Raw genomic sequence first — 19,168 nt, forward strand, 5'->3', positions numbered from 1 at the left:
GCGAGGATTAATCCTTTTAATATAATCGCTATCTGATTGGTCAGTTGGCCGAATGTGGGCGGGGCTTTGAAGTTGACGGAAACCTGTTGATTCAGTAAACAGTCAGAATAAAAACATCAGGACCGGAAATGAATTTTTGCGGTGATGGTTAGTGAATTATAGAAAACTATAACTTTACAATGTTAGTGGATGTAATAAATCATGTACACACGATACAAGGTTTTCAATCAGCTTAAAAAAGGCAAATATTACTAGCTTGATTATTTTATATCGTTCAGAATATTGTTTAAAAGCAATGATTATTTTACTTATTCGTTAATTCTTTACTAAGATAAAAGACACAATATGTTGCGTCATGCTCTTCAAACGTGGAAATAGTTTGTTATCAGTTTTTTTAACTAATAAAGGAGCATTTTATTTTGTAATCAATGACCGGAAGTGTACGTTTTTAAAGTGGCATTTAAAAATAGTGTCATAAACGACTCGGGGGACATAAGTTTCCACCTGATTTTACGTACTTTTATTATGTTTCGCGTTGTTGTGACACTATTTCACGCTGGCAGCTTTTATCGTGAGTAAAACGGTTTTTTTCCTCCTCTCCACCGGAGACGTTAGCTTGTCTCCGCCCAGACATTCCTCTGTCTGCCTGCGCTGTTCTGGGGGGACGAGGACAGAAACGGGACGGAGAGGCTTCTGAAAAGAGTCCGTGGACCCGAACCGGAGAGGAGATGATCAGAAACAGCCACATTTCTCACCTTAAATCCGATCAATCGCGCGTTTATTGTTGCGTGTGCGTTTCCAGCTGGACGCGATTTCTGACGTCTGAATTCCACTTTTAGACGCTCAACAGAAGTTGTTGGAAAGTTTGTTTAGTTTTGAAGTGGCTGCGGAGTGAAAGACCTCTCGGTGGAGGAATAAATCGAGTGGACGAGTCGGGCAGGAGGAGAGAAAGTCTGGGTGAAGGAAATCATCATGGAGATCCTGGACAGCAGCGAAGCGTTTCTCCACTGGGACCGGAACCTGAGCGAGCTGTCCGAGGCCGGAGAGATCGACTCTGTGCTCTACACTAATGTAAGCCATCGATTATTGATCAGACATGGGCTGACACTTCAAAAATATATCTACTTCATCACTCTTTAAAGAAGATTAAGTGGGAGGAAACTGTTTTCATGATACCCTGCCCTCCATTCAAAAAGCTGAGCCTTGAGGTCCAGGGTGCATCTGGTTCACTCAGCAGAAGTTTCAGTTTTTTTTAATTTATTGCCCTTTTACATCGACTTTTACCTCAAATATCACTGAAGTTTAAACACCGGAAACATTTTGAAGCATATCTGCTACATAAATGGGACATTTATTCAAAATCCGCCTCATGTATTTGCAACTTCAACACACTAATCACCCAGAATTTAGTTTTTCTACTTACAAGTAGACGTTTAGTTGTAGGAATAGCAAAAGTTGTGGGAGAAAGTTTTGAGCAAAATACCAAACATTAAACAGCTCTCGCATGTGCTGCAATGACTTCAGCGTAATCACAATGTTCCCATTAACAAAAGCTGAAATAGACCTCTAGAGTATTTTTAAATACCTCCAGATGAAATGTACATAATAAGCAAATAATAATAATAATAATAAAATCATGTATATTTCCTAAAGCTTCTTTTAGATTCTGGAAATGCATAAAAAAATCAACATATTTCCAATTTGGTAGGATTAGATATTGGTTTGAGATTCAAAAGTGAAGGAATTTTTCACTATTTTCATTTAGCAGAATCAGAATGTTAACTTTACCGTACGTGAACACGTCTTAAACATCATTAAAACGTTTAATAACATCTATACTGCAGGACGTTTAATCTATTAGAACTGATCCTTTATCATTTATCTGTTCATACAAAAACACCTCGACCTGAATTACAGCATATCTCCTGGTGTTTATATGGTGATAACACACACACACACACACACACGCACGCGCACACACACACAGCATGTCGTCTCAGTAACCTAAACTCTGCATTTAAAGTCTCCTGTTATGCAACTTAACGTGTTTCTTCCAGACATTTTTCTGCTCCACTGCGAGCCAAGAGGAGGGTGTGGGGTGGAAAGAGTGAGGCTGGTGTGTGTGTGTGTGTGTGTGTGTGTGTGTGTGTGTGTGTGTGTGTGTGTGTGTGTGTGTGTGTGTGTGTGTGTGTGTGTGTGTGTGTGTGTGGAAACAGTGACCGGAGGGTTCACAGAGTCTAAAAACAGCTGGCTCATAAGATGGAAACGAGCTGCTAGAGAGGCTGCATCAGCCTGCTTTTGTTTCCATCACTTCTAAGACATCACACCAACGTCTGATGCTGAAATGATTTGTCCTGAAAACGAACGTGCATCCCCACTGGTTGTGGTTGTCGTGTCTTAGCAGGCAGGTAAAAAACTTGTGTCGAAGTCTCCGAGACGCTTCATGATGCTGCTTTATTTAGGACCCGAGGCTACGATTTCCATCAAACCCAAACTTGGAGACTGAACTCAGTGGTTACTCTATTAGTGTCCGGATCAAACTTCCAGATCTGATTTAACTAACTTCAACAGTCAGAATAGGTAATAAAACATTCTCTTCTCAAATAGATCAAGAGTCAGAAGGTGGTTAGGTTTTTATTTAGCAGGAAAACCAGTCAGCAACGTTTTACATGTTCATCTTAAACACCAACTTCTGCAGAAATGCTCTGAAACAGGACATTTTGATCTTTTTTACATATGTAACTTAAATCGTACGTTAATGAAAAGTCCAGTATGTGAATCCAGACCCAAACCTTTTCGTTTATTTTCTTGTATTTATTAAGGTTAAACAGGAATATATATATATATATATATGTATATATATATATATATATATATATATATATATATATATATATTTGTATTCTCCTTAATATCAGAATCCTGATATTAATCTTCAATCAATCAATCAAAGCTTTATTTATAAAGCACCTTCCGCAACCCTGTCAGGAAGCCCAAGGCGCTGAACATGGTACAGTACAAAGTTAAATATAGTGAATAAATCAGAAAATAAAAGCTATACAAATTACAAAAAAGGTGAAACATTCTAGTAGAAGACAAATGTGTAAAACAAGGGCTAGAGTGAACCAATGAAAACTGTCAGATAAAATCAACATAAAATAGAGCCAGATTCAAACATGTTCAGGAAATTATCTTATTGTAATATGGGTATATATATATATATATATGTGTGTGAGTGTGTGTGTATATATATACATATATGTATATACATATATGTATATACGTATATGTATATACGTATATGTATATACGTATATGTACATGTGGGCGACGGTGGCACAGGCGTTAAGAGCTCGCCCCGTAATCGGAAGGTTGCAGGTTCGAGCCCCGTTCAGTCTGTCGCTGTCGTTGTGTCCTTGGGCAAGACACTTAACCCACGTTGCCTGCTGGTGGTGGCCGGAGGGACCGGTGGCGCCAGTGCTCGGCAGCCTCGCCTCTGTCAGTGCGCCCCAGGGCAGCTGTGGCTACATGGTAGCTCATCACCACCAGTGTGTGAATGTGTGTGTGAATGGATGAATGACTGAGCCATGACTCTAGAAGGCGCTATATCAAATACAGGCCATTTACCATATATATATATATATATATATATATATATATATATATATATATATATATATATATCTTATCTCACTTTACAAGCTTTTGGTCCCATTATGTTTATGTATTTAGCAGACGCTTTTGTCCAAAGCGACTTACAAGTGATAACCGGCATGTTGCCCTTGAGGCTAACAACAACAACAACTTGACATCAATCATGGAGAGGAGGGAACAAGGAGTGGACAGTAGAGAGGGGGGACGGGTGCAGGGAGGATGCTAGTTTAGAAGATGCTCTCTGAAGAGCAGGGTCTTCAGGAGTTTCTTGAAAGTTGAAAAGGAAGCCGCTGTTCTGGTAGTGCTTGGTAGGTCATTCCACATTTGTGGAACGATGCATGAGAAGAGTCTGGATTGTCCTGAGCGTGGTGTAGGCACTGCTAGCCGACCATCCTGTGATGACCGGAGCGGCCGGGCCGAGACGTAAGCCTTTGCAAGAGGATTCAGGTAGATGGGAGCCGTACCATCTCGGACTTTGTATGCTAGTGTTAGCAATTTGAATTTTATGTGTGCTGCTAGCGGTAGCCAGTGGAGCTCAATGAACACAGAGGTGACGTGTGCTCTTTTTGGCTGATTGAAGACCAGACGCGCCGCTGCGTTCTGGACCGTTTGAAGAGGTCTCACAGTACAGGCTGGAAGACCAGTTAGAAGGGCGTTGCAGTAATCGAGGCGGGAGATGACAGAAGATTGCACCAGGAGCTGGGTGGCATGTTGTGTTAGGTATGGTCTGATCTTTATCATTAGCGAATGTCATTCATTTGTTTTTCCTTAGGAGTGTGTCTATCTACTATTGCTTTATTATTCCCTCCCAAAAAGCTAAAGTGGCTAGCCTCCAGAAGCATTTGAGTGTCAGCACTCAGCATCTTTATTTTATTTGCATGCTTTTTTTTTGTCAGATAAAAAAAACTGATTCGAAAAGTTTTTCAGAGCAAAGACTAATTAAAATCTGTTGCTTTATTTTTATTTTCAATGTGTACAGTAATCCCTCGCTACTTCGCGGTTCGTTCATCGCGGATTCGCGGATTTTTTCTTTGGAGCATTTTTCAGGGGGAATTCGCAGATTTTTCTATCCGAAATATCAAGAAATTCTTGTTTTTTTTTCATCAATTTCATCATAAAATGCACTTTTTGTAATCAAACAAAAAAAAAACAAGTAAAAAAAAATTTCTTGAGTTTTACCCACAAAAATAGAATGTGATCATACGATAATTCAATAGGGAGCGTGGTTTCACAGACGCGGAAGTGAGCGTCGGTGAAACGCCGGCTGATCTAGGAAACCCCCGAGCGTTCGAGCGTCAACGAAGTGACACGGAAATGCCGGGCTTTCCAGAAGTAAGTAAGATAACTTACTATGAGCTGATAGTTCGTGGGATTGATCGGTAGGTTGGAAACTCTGATCATGAATCTGAAGAAACGATGACTGAGTGGTGAGCTGGAAAGGCGACTTCCGTTTATAGCCGCGGTTTGTGACGTAGGTGCGACGTGGAGGGAATCCCCGCGAGGGGCATGCTGGGAGTCCCTACTCCGCGGACTTTCACCTATCGCGGCCAGGTCTGGAACGCATCTACCGTGATAAACGAGGGATTACTGTATTCAGTCTTATATATCAGGTTACATGAATATTTTAACAAAGCTCAAACAGTTAAAGGGTCTGGGTGTGGCTTGTAGTGCCATCTAGTGGTCACAGCTGAAGACAGACATTTAATTGTCTTATTAATAAAAACTCATCTACTGGTTTGTTCCTAAAGGTAATGCAGCTGATGTTTGTGAATTTCAGGAAATACCCGCCCTCTCTACTTTAAAATAATAAATAAAAAACACGCATGAGCTAGAACTCCTAGCTCCTCCTCGTGCACGCTCTGTTTACAAGCCGCTGCCGGCCTTGCTGCTAACTTCTGGCTTTAATCTGAACTTCATTTCTCCAAACAGCATGCTGAACTTTAGCTTACCTGTTGAGCAGAAAACCGGCGACAGAGTCGTCTGTGGGGAGCCCAGCCTTCGCTTTCAGCTCACGCCATTGTTGAAAAGAGTCTGAAAGAAAACTCCGCATCACCTCTAAGCTGCTGTTTGGTTGTTTTTATTTGGGGGATCATCCAAACATCAATAACATTTTTGAAATCTCTAAATTTTTGGTGTCATTACAGTGAAATGTGTCTGATGCTCAAAAGTGACGTTGTTCTGTGTGAGTGTTCCATCTAGTAGGGTATGAATGGTGCGTATGAGAGTTGGGGGACAACCAACAAGACGTTCAGTGTTTGAATCTCCAGCGGCTTGAGAAACAGACTGGAGTCTTTGTACGTCTCCTGGTCGCGGGTTCGGCTCCCCCCATCTCCTGGTGGGTGGTGGTGGGGTGGTTCCTCAGAGCAGCGTGAACCAGAACCGGTCTTCAGTTCCTGCTTCTCTCAGGCGTCCTTTCTCTTCTCCTCCCTTCTCTGCTGTGTGAAAGTCTTCTATAGATCAGGTTGTTCAGGTTTGACATCATGAAGGCGTATTTCTTCTTTCACGCTCTCACTAGCACATTCTTTCTGTGACGTCGCCACATGTCGTAGGCTTGTCTGTGTGACGAACTTCCCTTTGTCTTCCGGGAGGACAAACGCAGGAATTAAGGGGCAACTGTAAATGTATTCATGTTGTTGGATATTAATGTGATCAGATATTAATGATTAAACAGGTAATATTATAAAGTGAGTCTTGGACTCCAGTGAGAAGTGAGGTTTAGTAAAGGATGGAGCTCATGCATGTTCAGATTTATTTCGTTAAAGGCACAATGTGTAGTTTTAATCATTAATCTCTGGAAATATCCATCAAATTGCTGTTGAAAATGAATGAAATGATACCCAGTTGTTGAAAAATATTGGCAGGTTCTTAACTCATTCACTGCCATTGACGACTAAAGTAGTCATTCGCATTTTTTTTTACTGTTTGAGCATCGGAACTGGCCCCCGCGCAGAGAGAACAAACATCTCAGCCCTGAAGCCGATCTTCATCCGTATACGTCGCAGATCACGTGATCAGGAAGCAACACATCCATGTGTTAGGAGGTCGTTTTGGGCCGTTGCTGTAAAAAAGTGAGGCGCGAACCGGAAAAGCGTCTGCCGATCACAATTCGACAACGGATTATGAAAGAACGGATAACGCTCGAAACACGCGGATTCTTCCTGATGTAAGAGTTGAGTCTCCTCTTTGTTTTGGTTGTTTTGGCATCGACATCATGCTAGCGCGCAACGTTCTGTGACTCTTAAAAAAACAGTAAAAACGGTGAGAAACGCTGGCAGCGAAGGCCGTTAGTGATCAGGAAACGGCTGGCAGTGAATGAGTTAACATATAACCATAAAAATCAGGTCTAAAATACACGGGAGCAGGTCTAACCCCCAAATTCCACTACCTCCGCTCCGACACGAACGCCGGAGCAAAATCGGTCCCGTTGTGGTCAATCAGAGCAATTCCACTACTGCGGCCGTGCGGCGCCGTGCGCTGCCCTCTGTTCCGGCGTCCGGCAAAAATAGAATTGATCCTATTTTTGCCGGACGCCGGAGCACCTACAAAGTAAATGGACAGAAATCACAACCGCCCAACAGGAAAGGGAGCAAGCACAATTTCCGTTTTTCACAATAAATCGATAAACAAAAAGCGTTTTTTGTTTCATTTGCACAGGTTTAACAACTTTTAACAACTATCAATGGCGGCTGAACTTTAAATGCACAAAAGTAAGCCATGAATACAGTTTCTACTATCAAAGTAGTCACACTTTGTTGATCCAAACACTGCTGATCTCTCAACACAAATGATGGGCAGATTAAACAGTTCATGCCGATGCTTCTCCCACACAACGGGTGTTTGGATCTAACTTCCGCGTTTATTGCTCGGACTGTATCGCAAGATCTCGAAAATCCCGCGCATGCTTGTTTGCCCACCTCAGGTCTCCGCACCGGAGCGGAGCCGTTGTAGAGCGGGTACCAGTAAAAACTGAGTTCGGAAGCGAGCGGCTGCGGAAGGCGGGGGCGGACCGGAGCGGAGCGGAGGTAGTGGAATTTGGGGGTAAGTCTCAGGGCGACGCCATTTTAGATGCCATGTTTCCTTCTACGGAAGCCATTGAGGACAAAATGCATTTACTGATATCTAACAAATGGTTACAAAACTTTCACCAGTCCTAAACATTGTTGTTTTACACTCTTCACTCGTTGCCACAGATAAGATAGCCTCATGTGCTCGTTATTTTGATGAAGTTTGCACTCAAATACGGCTTTTTGACCCTAATGGGCATCCGTTGTTAAGGTCTTACTCCAACACAAAAATACAGCTTCCTTACTGCCCTCTATCGCCAGGAAAAATACACATTGTCCCTTTAAGCCAAAGTTAGTGGGTGAGTTCAGAATTGACTTAATTCTTTGTGTCATGGACTTTTGTGCCATTAATTAGGAATTGTTTGTTTTCCAAACCAGGAATAATATTTATTTATTTCAAAAAATCAGCAATGAAAACTAAAATTGGGCTGAGTTTCGTGTTCCTACGTTGGCTGGAGCTGGTGAGTATCAGCAACCATCATGGATCCCATTTGAGATTAGAAATGTTCACGTTGCAATGAGGAGTCTAATGTTAGCGGCAGATTTGGCCACCTGGTCCTTTTATTTAGACAGAAAGGCCGTCCCCGGATTTTCTGGTGTACTAGCCAATGACATACATGTCAAGTACATAAGAACGTACTAGCGTCCTTGAGTACTGAGAAACAGTCAAAGACTGTATGAGAACCATCTATCCATCTATTTTCGGCCGCTAATCCGGGGTCGGGTCGCGGGGGCAGTAGCCTAATCAGGGAGGCCCAGACTTCCCTCTCCCCATCCACTTGGACCAGCTTCATTGGGGGAATCCTAAGACCTTTCCTGGCCAGCTGTGAGACATAGTCTCTCCAGCGTGTCCCGGGTCTTCCTTTAGGCCTTCTCCCGATTGGACGTGCCCGGAAAACCTCACCAGGGAGGCGTCCTGCTGGCTCCTCTCTCTAAGAGTACATTTAGCAAAATATTAAGAGCCGTTGCCCAAATCTGAGATTATGATCCTCAACTGGGAAAAGGGTGGATTATCAATTCTGGGTTGGCAATGAGCTTCTACTGCAGGTAGGAACGCTCAAGCATCCCAGTTTAGGGCTGTTTGGGCATCCGGTAAAGATGTCACCTGGAAGCCTTCCAACATGTCCAACCAGGAGTAGATCTCGGAGTAGACCCAGCTTTCTTACAACTGGTCTGGGAACGCCCCGGAGTTCCTCTGGATGAGCTGGAGAAGGTAGCTGGAGACGAGGAGGACGGAAGATGAGTCGTCACCTTGATGGAGGATAAACATTCATTAAATCTAAAACCTTTCGGCTAATTATCCAGGACTGTTTTGGTTGCCACCGGCAACCAGGAATGTCTTCATGTATCATCAATGTTTAACACAAAAAGCGTCTTTAAAGCCTTTTGAGGCACCGGCAAGAACTCCGAGTTCCTGGTACCACCTGTTATGATCCCAGTCAAGTGTTTTCAGACCCATGAGAAAAGTTTAGGGTAAATAAAGTTTTATAAATAACTAAAACTTAAACACTTAACTTGAGTTTCTAGAGTTTTGGCTCCTGTAAATGCAGACGAATGTAAGAAAAAACACACAAAGACACATTTGAGTCTGAGAGGTCAGGAGATGGATGAACAGTACGTTTAGACTAAATCCCAAAGTTTGGATTTCCTTAAGTTTCAAATATGTCGTGCTGCGGAGCACACGGTGATCCCGCCGCAGCGTTGGGTTTGTATCTAGTTACGCAACAGCAACACTGCCCATCATCGCTGGGAACACTTCTACTGATCAGGTGTGGATGAGGGACAGCTCGGCAAACACTGGTGTCGTTTTATCCAAACACACCCAGAGCGGAGCGCAAACAGCCTGGTCACAGAGGAGAGCCTGTTCTCCGCTGGGGCAGGGCATCCTGCTCCCTCGCCCGTGACCTCCAGCTAAGTATTCCATGTGTGGAACGTCGCCTTGGGCGTGCAGCAGCAGAAACAACACACACGCACATTCCTACCTCACGCTTTCAACGTTTGAATTCCTCCAAACGTTTCTCAGCTATGCTGCTGTTCTAATTCGACACACCAAACCTGCGTCTCCGAGTTGATGTTGGTTGTGTTTTTAAGCCTCAGCTTAAACACAACACAATGAAGCCGACAGAATAATTACAGCAGGCGTGGTGCTGGATCTTCAGGTTGTTCCAACAACCCACAGAGACCAAAACAAAGCTGGAAAACCTTCAGCGACATTAAGAATTCACAAAGAACCTGTGGGATGTGTGACAGTCCCAAACTGTGCTGCTTTTTGTCTGGAACCACCAGATTATGGTCATGTCTGAGAAAAAGAAGCCTGAAAATGTGTTGATTTAATGTTTATTAAAAACATGCAGGGATTCAGAAAAAAACACTCCACCTCATGCTGAAATCCTTGGAGATGCTTGAATTTTTCATTAAAACGCTTCAAACAAGAGACACGCCTAAAAAGTCGGCTGATTTGAGCCCAAAATGTATTTTCTGACAATAAAAACACCAAATAAGGCAAGGCAGCTTTATTTATATGGGGCATTTCTTACACGGAGGCAATTCAAAATGCTTTCCATGAGCAAGAATGGCAAAAACATTCAAATCAGCATGACGGAAAATACAGTTTAAAGGTGCATTATGGAAGTGTGACAGCCAAAACATGTGTAGAAATAATAAATGTCTTCTTCATACATTCTCCTGCAATGCCCTGGTCCTGTAGAATGAGCCCTGGCATTTTTACTGTGATTGCCTGTTTTTCTGTAAAATCACAGAAAAAGAGAGATGCTCGGGTCGAGCAGGCTGCTTCATGCGCGTTCACGCTCAGGCATCGCCCGTAGCATTTGCTATCCGTAGCTTTAGCAGCAGAGAGAGAGGCAGTGCCACTTTGTCGCTGTTCCTAACGCCTAGTGACAAAGCTAGCTACATTTCTGAGGACCCTTAGCTACTTTCTGTAGAACTTTCTTCTAGATATTTCCTGCTAATTAGCAACAAAATAGCCATTTTCACTCCCAACCGTTCTTTGAACGTTGTTTCAGCTGTCATCAAGGATATAAATGTTACAGATACTGTGGATGTTACTAGAGTGTAGCTCACCTTGTAAGATGTCTGACTCCCGTGCAGAAGACCTGGGTTTGATTCTGGATGTGAACATAGTTCATTTAGAGTTTCTTTTTTACATTAATGGTATATTTTTTTACAGTAAGACGCCCAAATTTTTATTTGAGACTCGCCGAACGGCATTGAATTCACAGATAAAAAAGATGTGGGTTCAACTTTCATTTTGGAACAATTTTTCAAGCAAGGGAAGGGAATGATCTGAGCATGCAGGAGGACTGACCCATCATAAACCTTTGTCGGCTGTGCTGAAGAGAAAGCTACAGAACCACATTATTTAATTAATTAGCTGCACGTTCTCCTGTCCTCTGTCCTCCGGGCCACACACACACACACACACACACACACACACACACACACACACACACACACACACACACACACACACACACACACACACACACACACACACACACACACACACAAGGGACTGTCTCAGCTGTTATTTTCGTTAAGGAGTGTGCACGTCCACATGCGCGCCTCGTGCACGAGCCTACTATTGAAGCTGGTGTTACGCTTTTGGCCTGAGGGGGCAATCACGAGCATCAAAATTCAAAAGTAGTAGTACAGTAGTAATGTAAACCAGTTTAAAATAAAACTCAAAAAAGAAATGTTAAATAAGTATAAGAATGAAGAAAATGCAATTAACCCAGGACGGCATGCAAACTGATGTTTAATCTCCTACAAATTAGAAAATCTAAATATAGTTCTAGTTGACCATGAGAATTTTATTTATTTATTATTATTGTTATTTTTTTGTGGGTTTTTCTTTGTTGAAGGCATTGTAACTGTTTTGTTGTTTAAATTTTGAAGATGAGGATGTAAACCTGAGGGGGTAGGGCTAAATAAGTATACACTTCTCCCTACTCCTTTTCAAACAATTGCGTGGAATGATTTTATGAAATGTTGGTGAAAGTACATGTTTGAAATAAAGTGAACTGAACTGAAAAGTCCGTAAGTCCCTTTAAAGATGAAGAATGAGTGAATGCATCAAGCTGCTATCAGCCGAGTCGACTCACGCAAAAATAAATGTGTATTTTATATTAATAAAACCCTGTGAAGTTATAAGTGTTTGAAATCCCGAGAAAATACCTGAAGTCGGCTTGATTTTAGTGCACATCTGGGAACATTCGCTTCAGGGTTTTTATTTTTTCTAGCTTTTGCACATTTGTTTAAAAAAGCGGCATCTGAGTCAGGCTTCAAACATGAGGAGACATTTTTCTGATGCAACTTCCCTCTCCTCTCTGAGTGTGAGCAGGCGGTGGTTTAGGAGGAGAGCGAAGGTAGTAATCAGCGCGGTAGGGATGATGACGGGAAATCGAAGAGCCCAAGCTAAATTTATCTTTGTTTTCTGGTGTTTCACTCCTCTTTCTGTGCGGATCTACATCCCCTGTTATTTAACTCGGCGTGTGCGGGTTTGGAGGGTGTGGGTTTAACTTCTGGGTAGCTCACACACCCATCTCAGTGGTTCAATGAGACCCCGGTGGAGTTTTATAAAGCTACAGTTTGGTAAAATATGGAGAAAACATATTTTTCTATTGTTTTTTTTTTACCTAATAGAAAAAACTGTAATTTCAGATTATTTAAATATATTCTTTCTATGTTTTAGACTCTAAAATAGTCAGATTTTTGTTAAGATTCCTGCGTGGTGCCTGGTATTTCAGATATTAAACATCAAAGCCTGTAAACTGCTTGCTGCTCAGCGTGAGCTCACAAACCCCTCAGCTTTGATGACTTTTTGTGGCTCATAACTCTTCCTTTGGCTGAAGTGCTAAAACTAGTTCAGTTAAAGGCCAGAAGCCTCCATTAGCTCCTATTCCACCTCTTCTACCTCCTTATCCGTCTTTCCTTTCGGGGTGAGCCAGGACGAGTCGGCTCCTGTCCAAAATTCCTCAAACATCTGCAGGCTTCTTCTTCTAGGATCAAATATGACTTCTCCTGCTCTCTTTGTAGCCTTTAATTTACTGACTTGGGATTGTTTTTGGTTGCTCTGTCTGTTTGCTAAACAATCAGTTGTTTTTAAAAATATATTTAAAATAATTAAAGTATATTTTTACATTTCTTGCATAACTTTAATCTTGCTCCACATCTGCTCGTCACCTGGATAAAAACTTTGGCTCGGACTTTAGTAAAGCTAAAGCAGATGTTTCTGACTCACTCACTCACTCACTCACTCACTCACTCACTCACTCACTCACTCACTCACTCACTCACTCACTCACTCACTCACTCACTCACTCACTCACTCACTCTAGTGTGATGGCAGGACCAGTTATTCAATCCAGTTTATCACAAATCACGAGTCGTCTCAAGGACCTTCACATAAACATTCCAATTCAGGTCAGTTCATTAAGCCAATCAGTAACAAGTTTCCTATATAAGGAACCCAGCAGGTTGCATCGAGTCACTGACTAGTGTCAGAGTCTTTACAGCAATCATCATACTAAGCAAGCATGTAGCAACAGTGGAGAGGAAAACTCCCTTTTAACAGGAAGAAACCTCCAGAGGATCCTGGCTCAGTATAAGCAGCCATCCTCCACGACTCACTGGGGATGGAGAAGACAGAGCAGACACACACACACACACACACACACACACACACACACACACACACACACACACACACACACACACACACACACACAAAACATACCGTAATTTCCGGACTATAGAGCGCACCTCAATATAAGCCGCATCGGGCTAAAAGCCGCAGATATCTACTGAATTGAAAACGTAGTTTGTCAGTGTCGCTCTCCGTGTTGCTGTCATCATCCCGGGGTGAAGCGGTGAAAACACGCAGCGCTGTTTTACTGTGAAAATATCCTCCGGGGTGCTTTCCGTAGCACTCCTTTCCAGCATCCATCCTTTTAAATCCGCACACCTCATTATAAGCCGCCTTCAAAGCTTGGGGAAAAGTAGTGGCTTATAGTTCAGAAAATACGGTATATACCAAGTAATGCGTCTATGGTTACATTGTGATGTCTTAATAAATATTCTATTTGGCGAGAGATAAACTTATCCTAGTGAATCTATAATTAAACGGGTAAACTAGTAGTAGCACATCCAACGTCAAAGAGAGTAAAAAGGTATTATCAGGAGAGGGAGAATGTTTAAGTGGTTAGCAGCAGTGTGCTAGACGATGGCCCCCTCCATGAGGCCACCACAGCTCAGCAGAACATCATTGTAGCTTCTTCTGGGGAGAAAAACACTTAGAGAGAAAATAAAGTTAACAGCTGAAATAGCAGGAAATAATACAGTTAAAGAGCAGATAGTAGAAGAAAGCAGTAGAGTGTGAAAAGTGGTCAGTGTGTCCTCCAGCAGTCTAAGCCTATAGCAGCATAACTACAGAGATAACTCTGGATAATCTATCCTACTTAGATGGAGGCATGTTGGAGGCAGGGCAAGGGAGAGCCGTCTTTAAAAAACGCAATTGACGACTTTATTCAATGGTCGTCCGTCCGGGTCGCGCTATTGCCTTTTTGTTTTTATAGGCAGCATTGGAGATGTCTTTACAGTGGGTTAACCGAGATCAAGAGTCAAACCGGTTAATCCCTGCAACCCTAGTCCCAAACCAAGGTGGGTGGAGCCATGAATACTGCCTTCTTTTTTTGACTCGTTTGTTTTTCTGTCCATTTCCTGTTTGCGGCTGACGCAGTTGATGGGGGTTGGAGAACATTTACTGCGTGTGAACTCGGTCATCGATCATATTTCAAAAGAAAAACTATTACACGTTAACTCAGTGAACAAAGACCTTCAAGAAATGTAACAGTTATACAAAAATAATATTTTGGTATCTGCAGTCAGTCTGAATCAGTACACGTTTAGTTTGGAGCTGTTTAAATGTGTGAATTGTTAACATTGTTCGGTGCTGGAAAACCTTGAAAACTCGCCTTGAAAGTGCTTGAATCCTGTTTTTGTAAAGACATAAGAACCCTGAGTGTTGTGTTGGGGTTATCAAGTAGCGAACAATTAGTAAGCTTTAACTTACTTTTGGATTCTTCAATAAATTCTGTAAATATGGGAATATTTACTGAGTTATTAATTAATTAAGATACAATTAAGTAAATACGGGGCACCATCCCCTTCAACCGGGGAAAAATTGAATCCAAAACTCTTATCAGTATTTGTTGAAGTTCGTAGAATCCCAGGAGCAGAGATTTCTAGTCAACACAAAAAGTCGCTTGAGGCAAAATCTGAATCTTATAACATTTAATTAAACAATTTGTCAAATGAATAAACAGTGGAATAAATGAATAATAAACATGTGATATAATCAAAGATGGATGTTTTGTGTGATGGAGGATGTATGAATGGGGTCCTTTGTTCTCACAAAGGAGTGGTGTGTGTGTGTGCGTGTGTATGGATTCAAAATGGAGTCTTGAATACAAGATGGCTGACCCCTTTGTCTGGCTAAAGTGTGGGTGGCAACTTGCACTTTAACTTCCAAAGCACTTAGAATCAGTAGTAACTTAACCTTAAAATCACTCAAAACACTTCAAAATGGTCATGAAACAACCCAAAAGATTAATCCTGAATTAATATCTGATAAGTTTGTCAGCCTGGCCACAGCAGACACAACCCAGATATTCAAACCATGATCAATAAGCAGTTTATTCTTTATAAAAAATGACCTGACGGACGCATTTGGGAACGACAGAGGAAAACACGAAGCTACTTTTAAGCAATAGCGCGGTTTTATTGCTTATTCTGGACTATAGAGGAAACAGAATAAGGAAAGGAGGAGAGAGAAGGAGATGGTTTTTCTGATCACCAGAAGAGCAAGGCGTCCCCCGCTGTTTGATTTGACGGTTCTCCGTGTTTCTCCGCAGTTTTCGGCGTCGTCCGTCGGTTTGATGCTTTCCCCGCTGTTTTCCGTGTTCTCCGTGAGTTTGATGGAGTTGTTTTCCAGCCCGGTTCTGTGTGTTCTTCCTCTTCAGCAGCTAAGGCAGCGAGCGGTTGAACAGACCCGATGGGCTTGTAGCTTAGTTTTCAGCGGTTCAGTGAGCTTGATGGAGCACTTAGACTTCCCGCGTGCTCAAGTTAGTCGGAGCGTACGACAAGCGTGTCCTTACCGCCAGGTATCCTGGGCAAAAGAACGGAGTTTCTTTGTCTTTGTGGTGATTTATAGCCTTTTAAGTCGCGGGAAAGTGTCCCTGAGCTCCCGCACATGCGCAGAATGTGTTTCTGGTATTAGGCGGTGACGTCATCACATTGCTTCCGTGTGCAAAGCATCATGGGAAATGAAGTGTCTTTTGGCGCTGATGTTTAATATCTGCTTTTCAAAGCAAATTTAGAACAGTCTTTTGGAGAAAATTACTGCAGCAATTTCTCACGAGGGCATACCCTCAACAGTTGTATCCTCCTGCCTCGAAGACCTTGGGGGAGTTGCTGTTAAACTTTGGCTTCTGGGAAGCTCCAGGAGGGGTAAAACTGTGGAAGTATGAAATTTGTTTTCCATTTTCTCAACTTGTGGGTTTGTTTCCTCATCAGCCCAAATGAACTCCGTTTTTATAATATCAGCCAACTGAACAGCAACAGCCGAGCTGTATTTTACTTTTTTCATGAGATTATTTCCTTCCTGCTGTAACTTCCTGTGAAGGTCAGGCTGGAAACTGGTGAGTAATGGAGCTGCTGGGATTTATTTCCACCTTTTAAATGTTTTATATGTTTGAGTCATGGTGTCCTGGCCTGTGTGGGTGGAGAATGAGCACTTACCACCCTGCTGGACATCAGTCCCCCTCTCACTTCCTGTTGTCTTTTAGCTCCATGTTATATTTCAGTAAAACCTGTGGTTATAGTGCAACTATAGATGTATATTTATGATTTTGTTCTTTTAAATGATGCTAAACCCTCCTCCTCCAGACACGCCTCAAACTCAATGATTGGTTAAATTTATATCAAGGAATCATGTGACTTCATAATAAATGAGAGGAATAAATCTTCATGTGTCAGAAGGTGGTTTGCATCATATGTGAGTTAAAGGTGCATTATGGAAGTGTGACGGCCAAAACATGTATAGAAATAATAAATGTCTTCTTCATACGTTCTCCTGCAATGCCCTGGTCCTGTAGAATGAGCCCTGGCATTTTTACTGTGATTGCCTGTTTTTCTGTAAAATCACAGAAAAAGAGAGATGCTCGGGTCGAGCAGGCTGCTTCATGCGCGTTCACGCTCAGGCATCGCCCGTAGCATTTGCTATCCGTAGCTTTAGCAGCAGAGAGAGAGGCAGTGCCACGTTGTCGCTGTTCCTAACGCCTAGTGACAAAGCTAGCTACATTTCTGAGGACCCTTAGCTACTTTCTGTAGAACTTTCTTCTAGATATTTCCTGCAAATTAGCATCAAAATAGTCATTTTCACTCCGAACCGTTCTTTGGTTTGACGTTGTTTCAGCTGTCATCAAGGATATAAATGTTACAGATACAAAGGACGTCACTGGCGCTTTAGCTCACCTAGTAAGATGTCTGACTCTCATGCAGAAGACCTGTGTTTGATTCTGGATGTGAACATAGTTTATTTAGAGTTTCTTTTTTACATTAATGGTATATTTTTTACAGTAAGATGCCCAAATTTTTATTTGAGACTCGCCGAACGGCATTGAATTCACAGATAAAAAAGATGTGGGTTCAACTTTCATTTTGGAACAATTTTTCAAGCAAGGGAAGGGAATGATCTGAGCATGCAGGAGGACTGACCCATCATAAACCTTTGTCGCTGTGCTGAAGAGAAAGCTACAGAACCACATTATTTAATTAATTAGCTGCACTTTCTCCTGTCCTCTGTCCTCCGGGACACACACACACACACACACACACACACACACACACACACACACGGGACTGTCTTAGCTGTTATTTTCGTTAAGGGGTGTGCACGTACAGCATGCGCGCCTCGTGCACGAGCCTACTATTGAAACTGCCGTTACACTTTTGGCCTGAGGGGGCGATCGCGAGCATAAAAATTCAAAAGTCCGTAAAGTCCCTTTAATTAACAAATAACCCAACAGTTTTTTACATTTATTTTTATGTACGAACACTGCTCATATTAGAACTCTGTATGATGGCCAGACGTAACCAGATACACAAGCACACATGTTTTTTTTTCTAGAATTAAAAATTAATCACTAAAATTTAATTTTATGGCACCTTTTAAATCATTTCCATTGACCAAAGTGCTTACAGAGTTTACGGTATGAAATTAGTACGAAAAAGCAGCTCTTTGCAATAAGCACCGCCCAGTAATAATAATGCAAAAATATAAAATTGTAGTTTTTGTGATGTCTGAGAATTTGAATAAGCTGACTCATGTTATTAAAATCTTTTATTGATCTGTGGAGATCAACTGCCCCTAGTGGCCGAATGCAGAACTGTAGAGGATTCTTCAGTTTAAGAGATTTAGGATCAACTCTGGTTTTTTAATATGGAAAAATCAGCCAAAACAAAAGGACTGAGATGTAAACTTAGGTTTTTAGGATTTTACAAGCAAACAAAACATAAAAATCAAAATAATTTGTAATTCTTGGGGCATTAATTGCAGCTCTAATGAAAAACGTGGGATTTTTTCCTTTGTTTTTGTCTCCTCTCATCTTTCACCCCCTCGGTTGATTTTGAGCCTTTTTCTTGGAGCTGTTCTGGTATCTCTGATTACTTCTTGGTTTTGGAAAACCCCGTCTGGGATGCATATTGAGAATCGAGGTCAGGAATGTTTGTGCCGCCCTGATATCCGTGTGAGAACCGGCTCGGATCTCCCTGGGAACCAGGACGTTTTTGTTCAGCGAGCTGGTTTTGGCTGGAGTCGCAGACGTGGGCGTGTTTGTGTATGAAGTTCAGCTTAGAGTCCAAACTTTAACATAAAACATGTTATTTTTGCTGATTTCGTGTCGAACATAAACAAAGCTGCATCTTGTTAGCATTCTGACATAATCCTGTCACATCAGACCCACCTCCTGCACCCGACACCCTCAGATAAGACCCAGATAGCAGGAGCAGTTGAAGGTCTGTGTTTGGTCTTGCTTTACTCTCTCTCATCATATCGGTGCCCCAGCCATCCAGCGCTGATAAGTGACTTTTAGTCCTGTTTATATTCTTCGTTATCTCGTGGATGGCTTCAGGCAGCTGAAGAACATCTGATGGCTCCATTGTTTTTGCTCAGAAGTGTAAATACCAGACAGGTTTTACTGTTTTTGTTTACATTTAACGTGCTTTGGTCCTTTGTTCTTGGCTGCACTCTTCCTAACCGTTAGCCTATCAGTCCTGACTGGGGTTTATGCCAAACTGAGGAAGCAAACTAAACAGGATAAGATGGTAATTATATGTAACTTTGACCTAAAAACGCATTTAAACATGACTAA

General features: G+C 42.0%; 1 protein-coding gene across 2 annotated transcripts in view; it reads left to right on the forward strand.

Annotated features, from left to right (window-relative positions):
* Positions 1 to 739: 739 nt before the first annotated feature.
* Positions 740 to 19,168, forward strand: part of creb3l2 (cAMP responsive element binding protein 3-like 2) — a 35,364-nt gene continuing 16,935 nt past the window's right edge. For both annotated transcript variants that reach the window (XM_054739885.2, XM_054739886.2), the window contains exon 1: positions 740 to 1,071. In XM_054739885.2, the coding sequence (XP_054595860.1) occupies positions 973 to 1,071 (99 nt within the window). In that variant the 5' untranslated portion in view covers positions 740 to 972. The remainder of the gene's footprint in view (positions 1,072 to 19,168) is intronic.

The sequence above is a fragment of the Nothobranchius furzeri genome, chromosome 1, assembly GCF_043380555.1.
Source record: "Nothobranchius furzeri strain GRZ-AD chromosome 1, NfurGRZ-RIMD1, whole genome shotgun sequence".
NCBI lineage: Eukaryota > Metazoa > Chordata > Actinopteri > Cyprinodontiformes > Nothobranchiidae > Nothobranchius > Nothobranchius furzeri.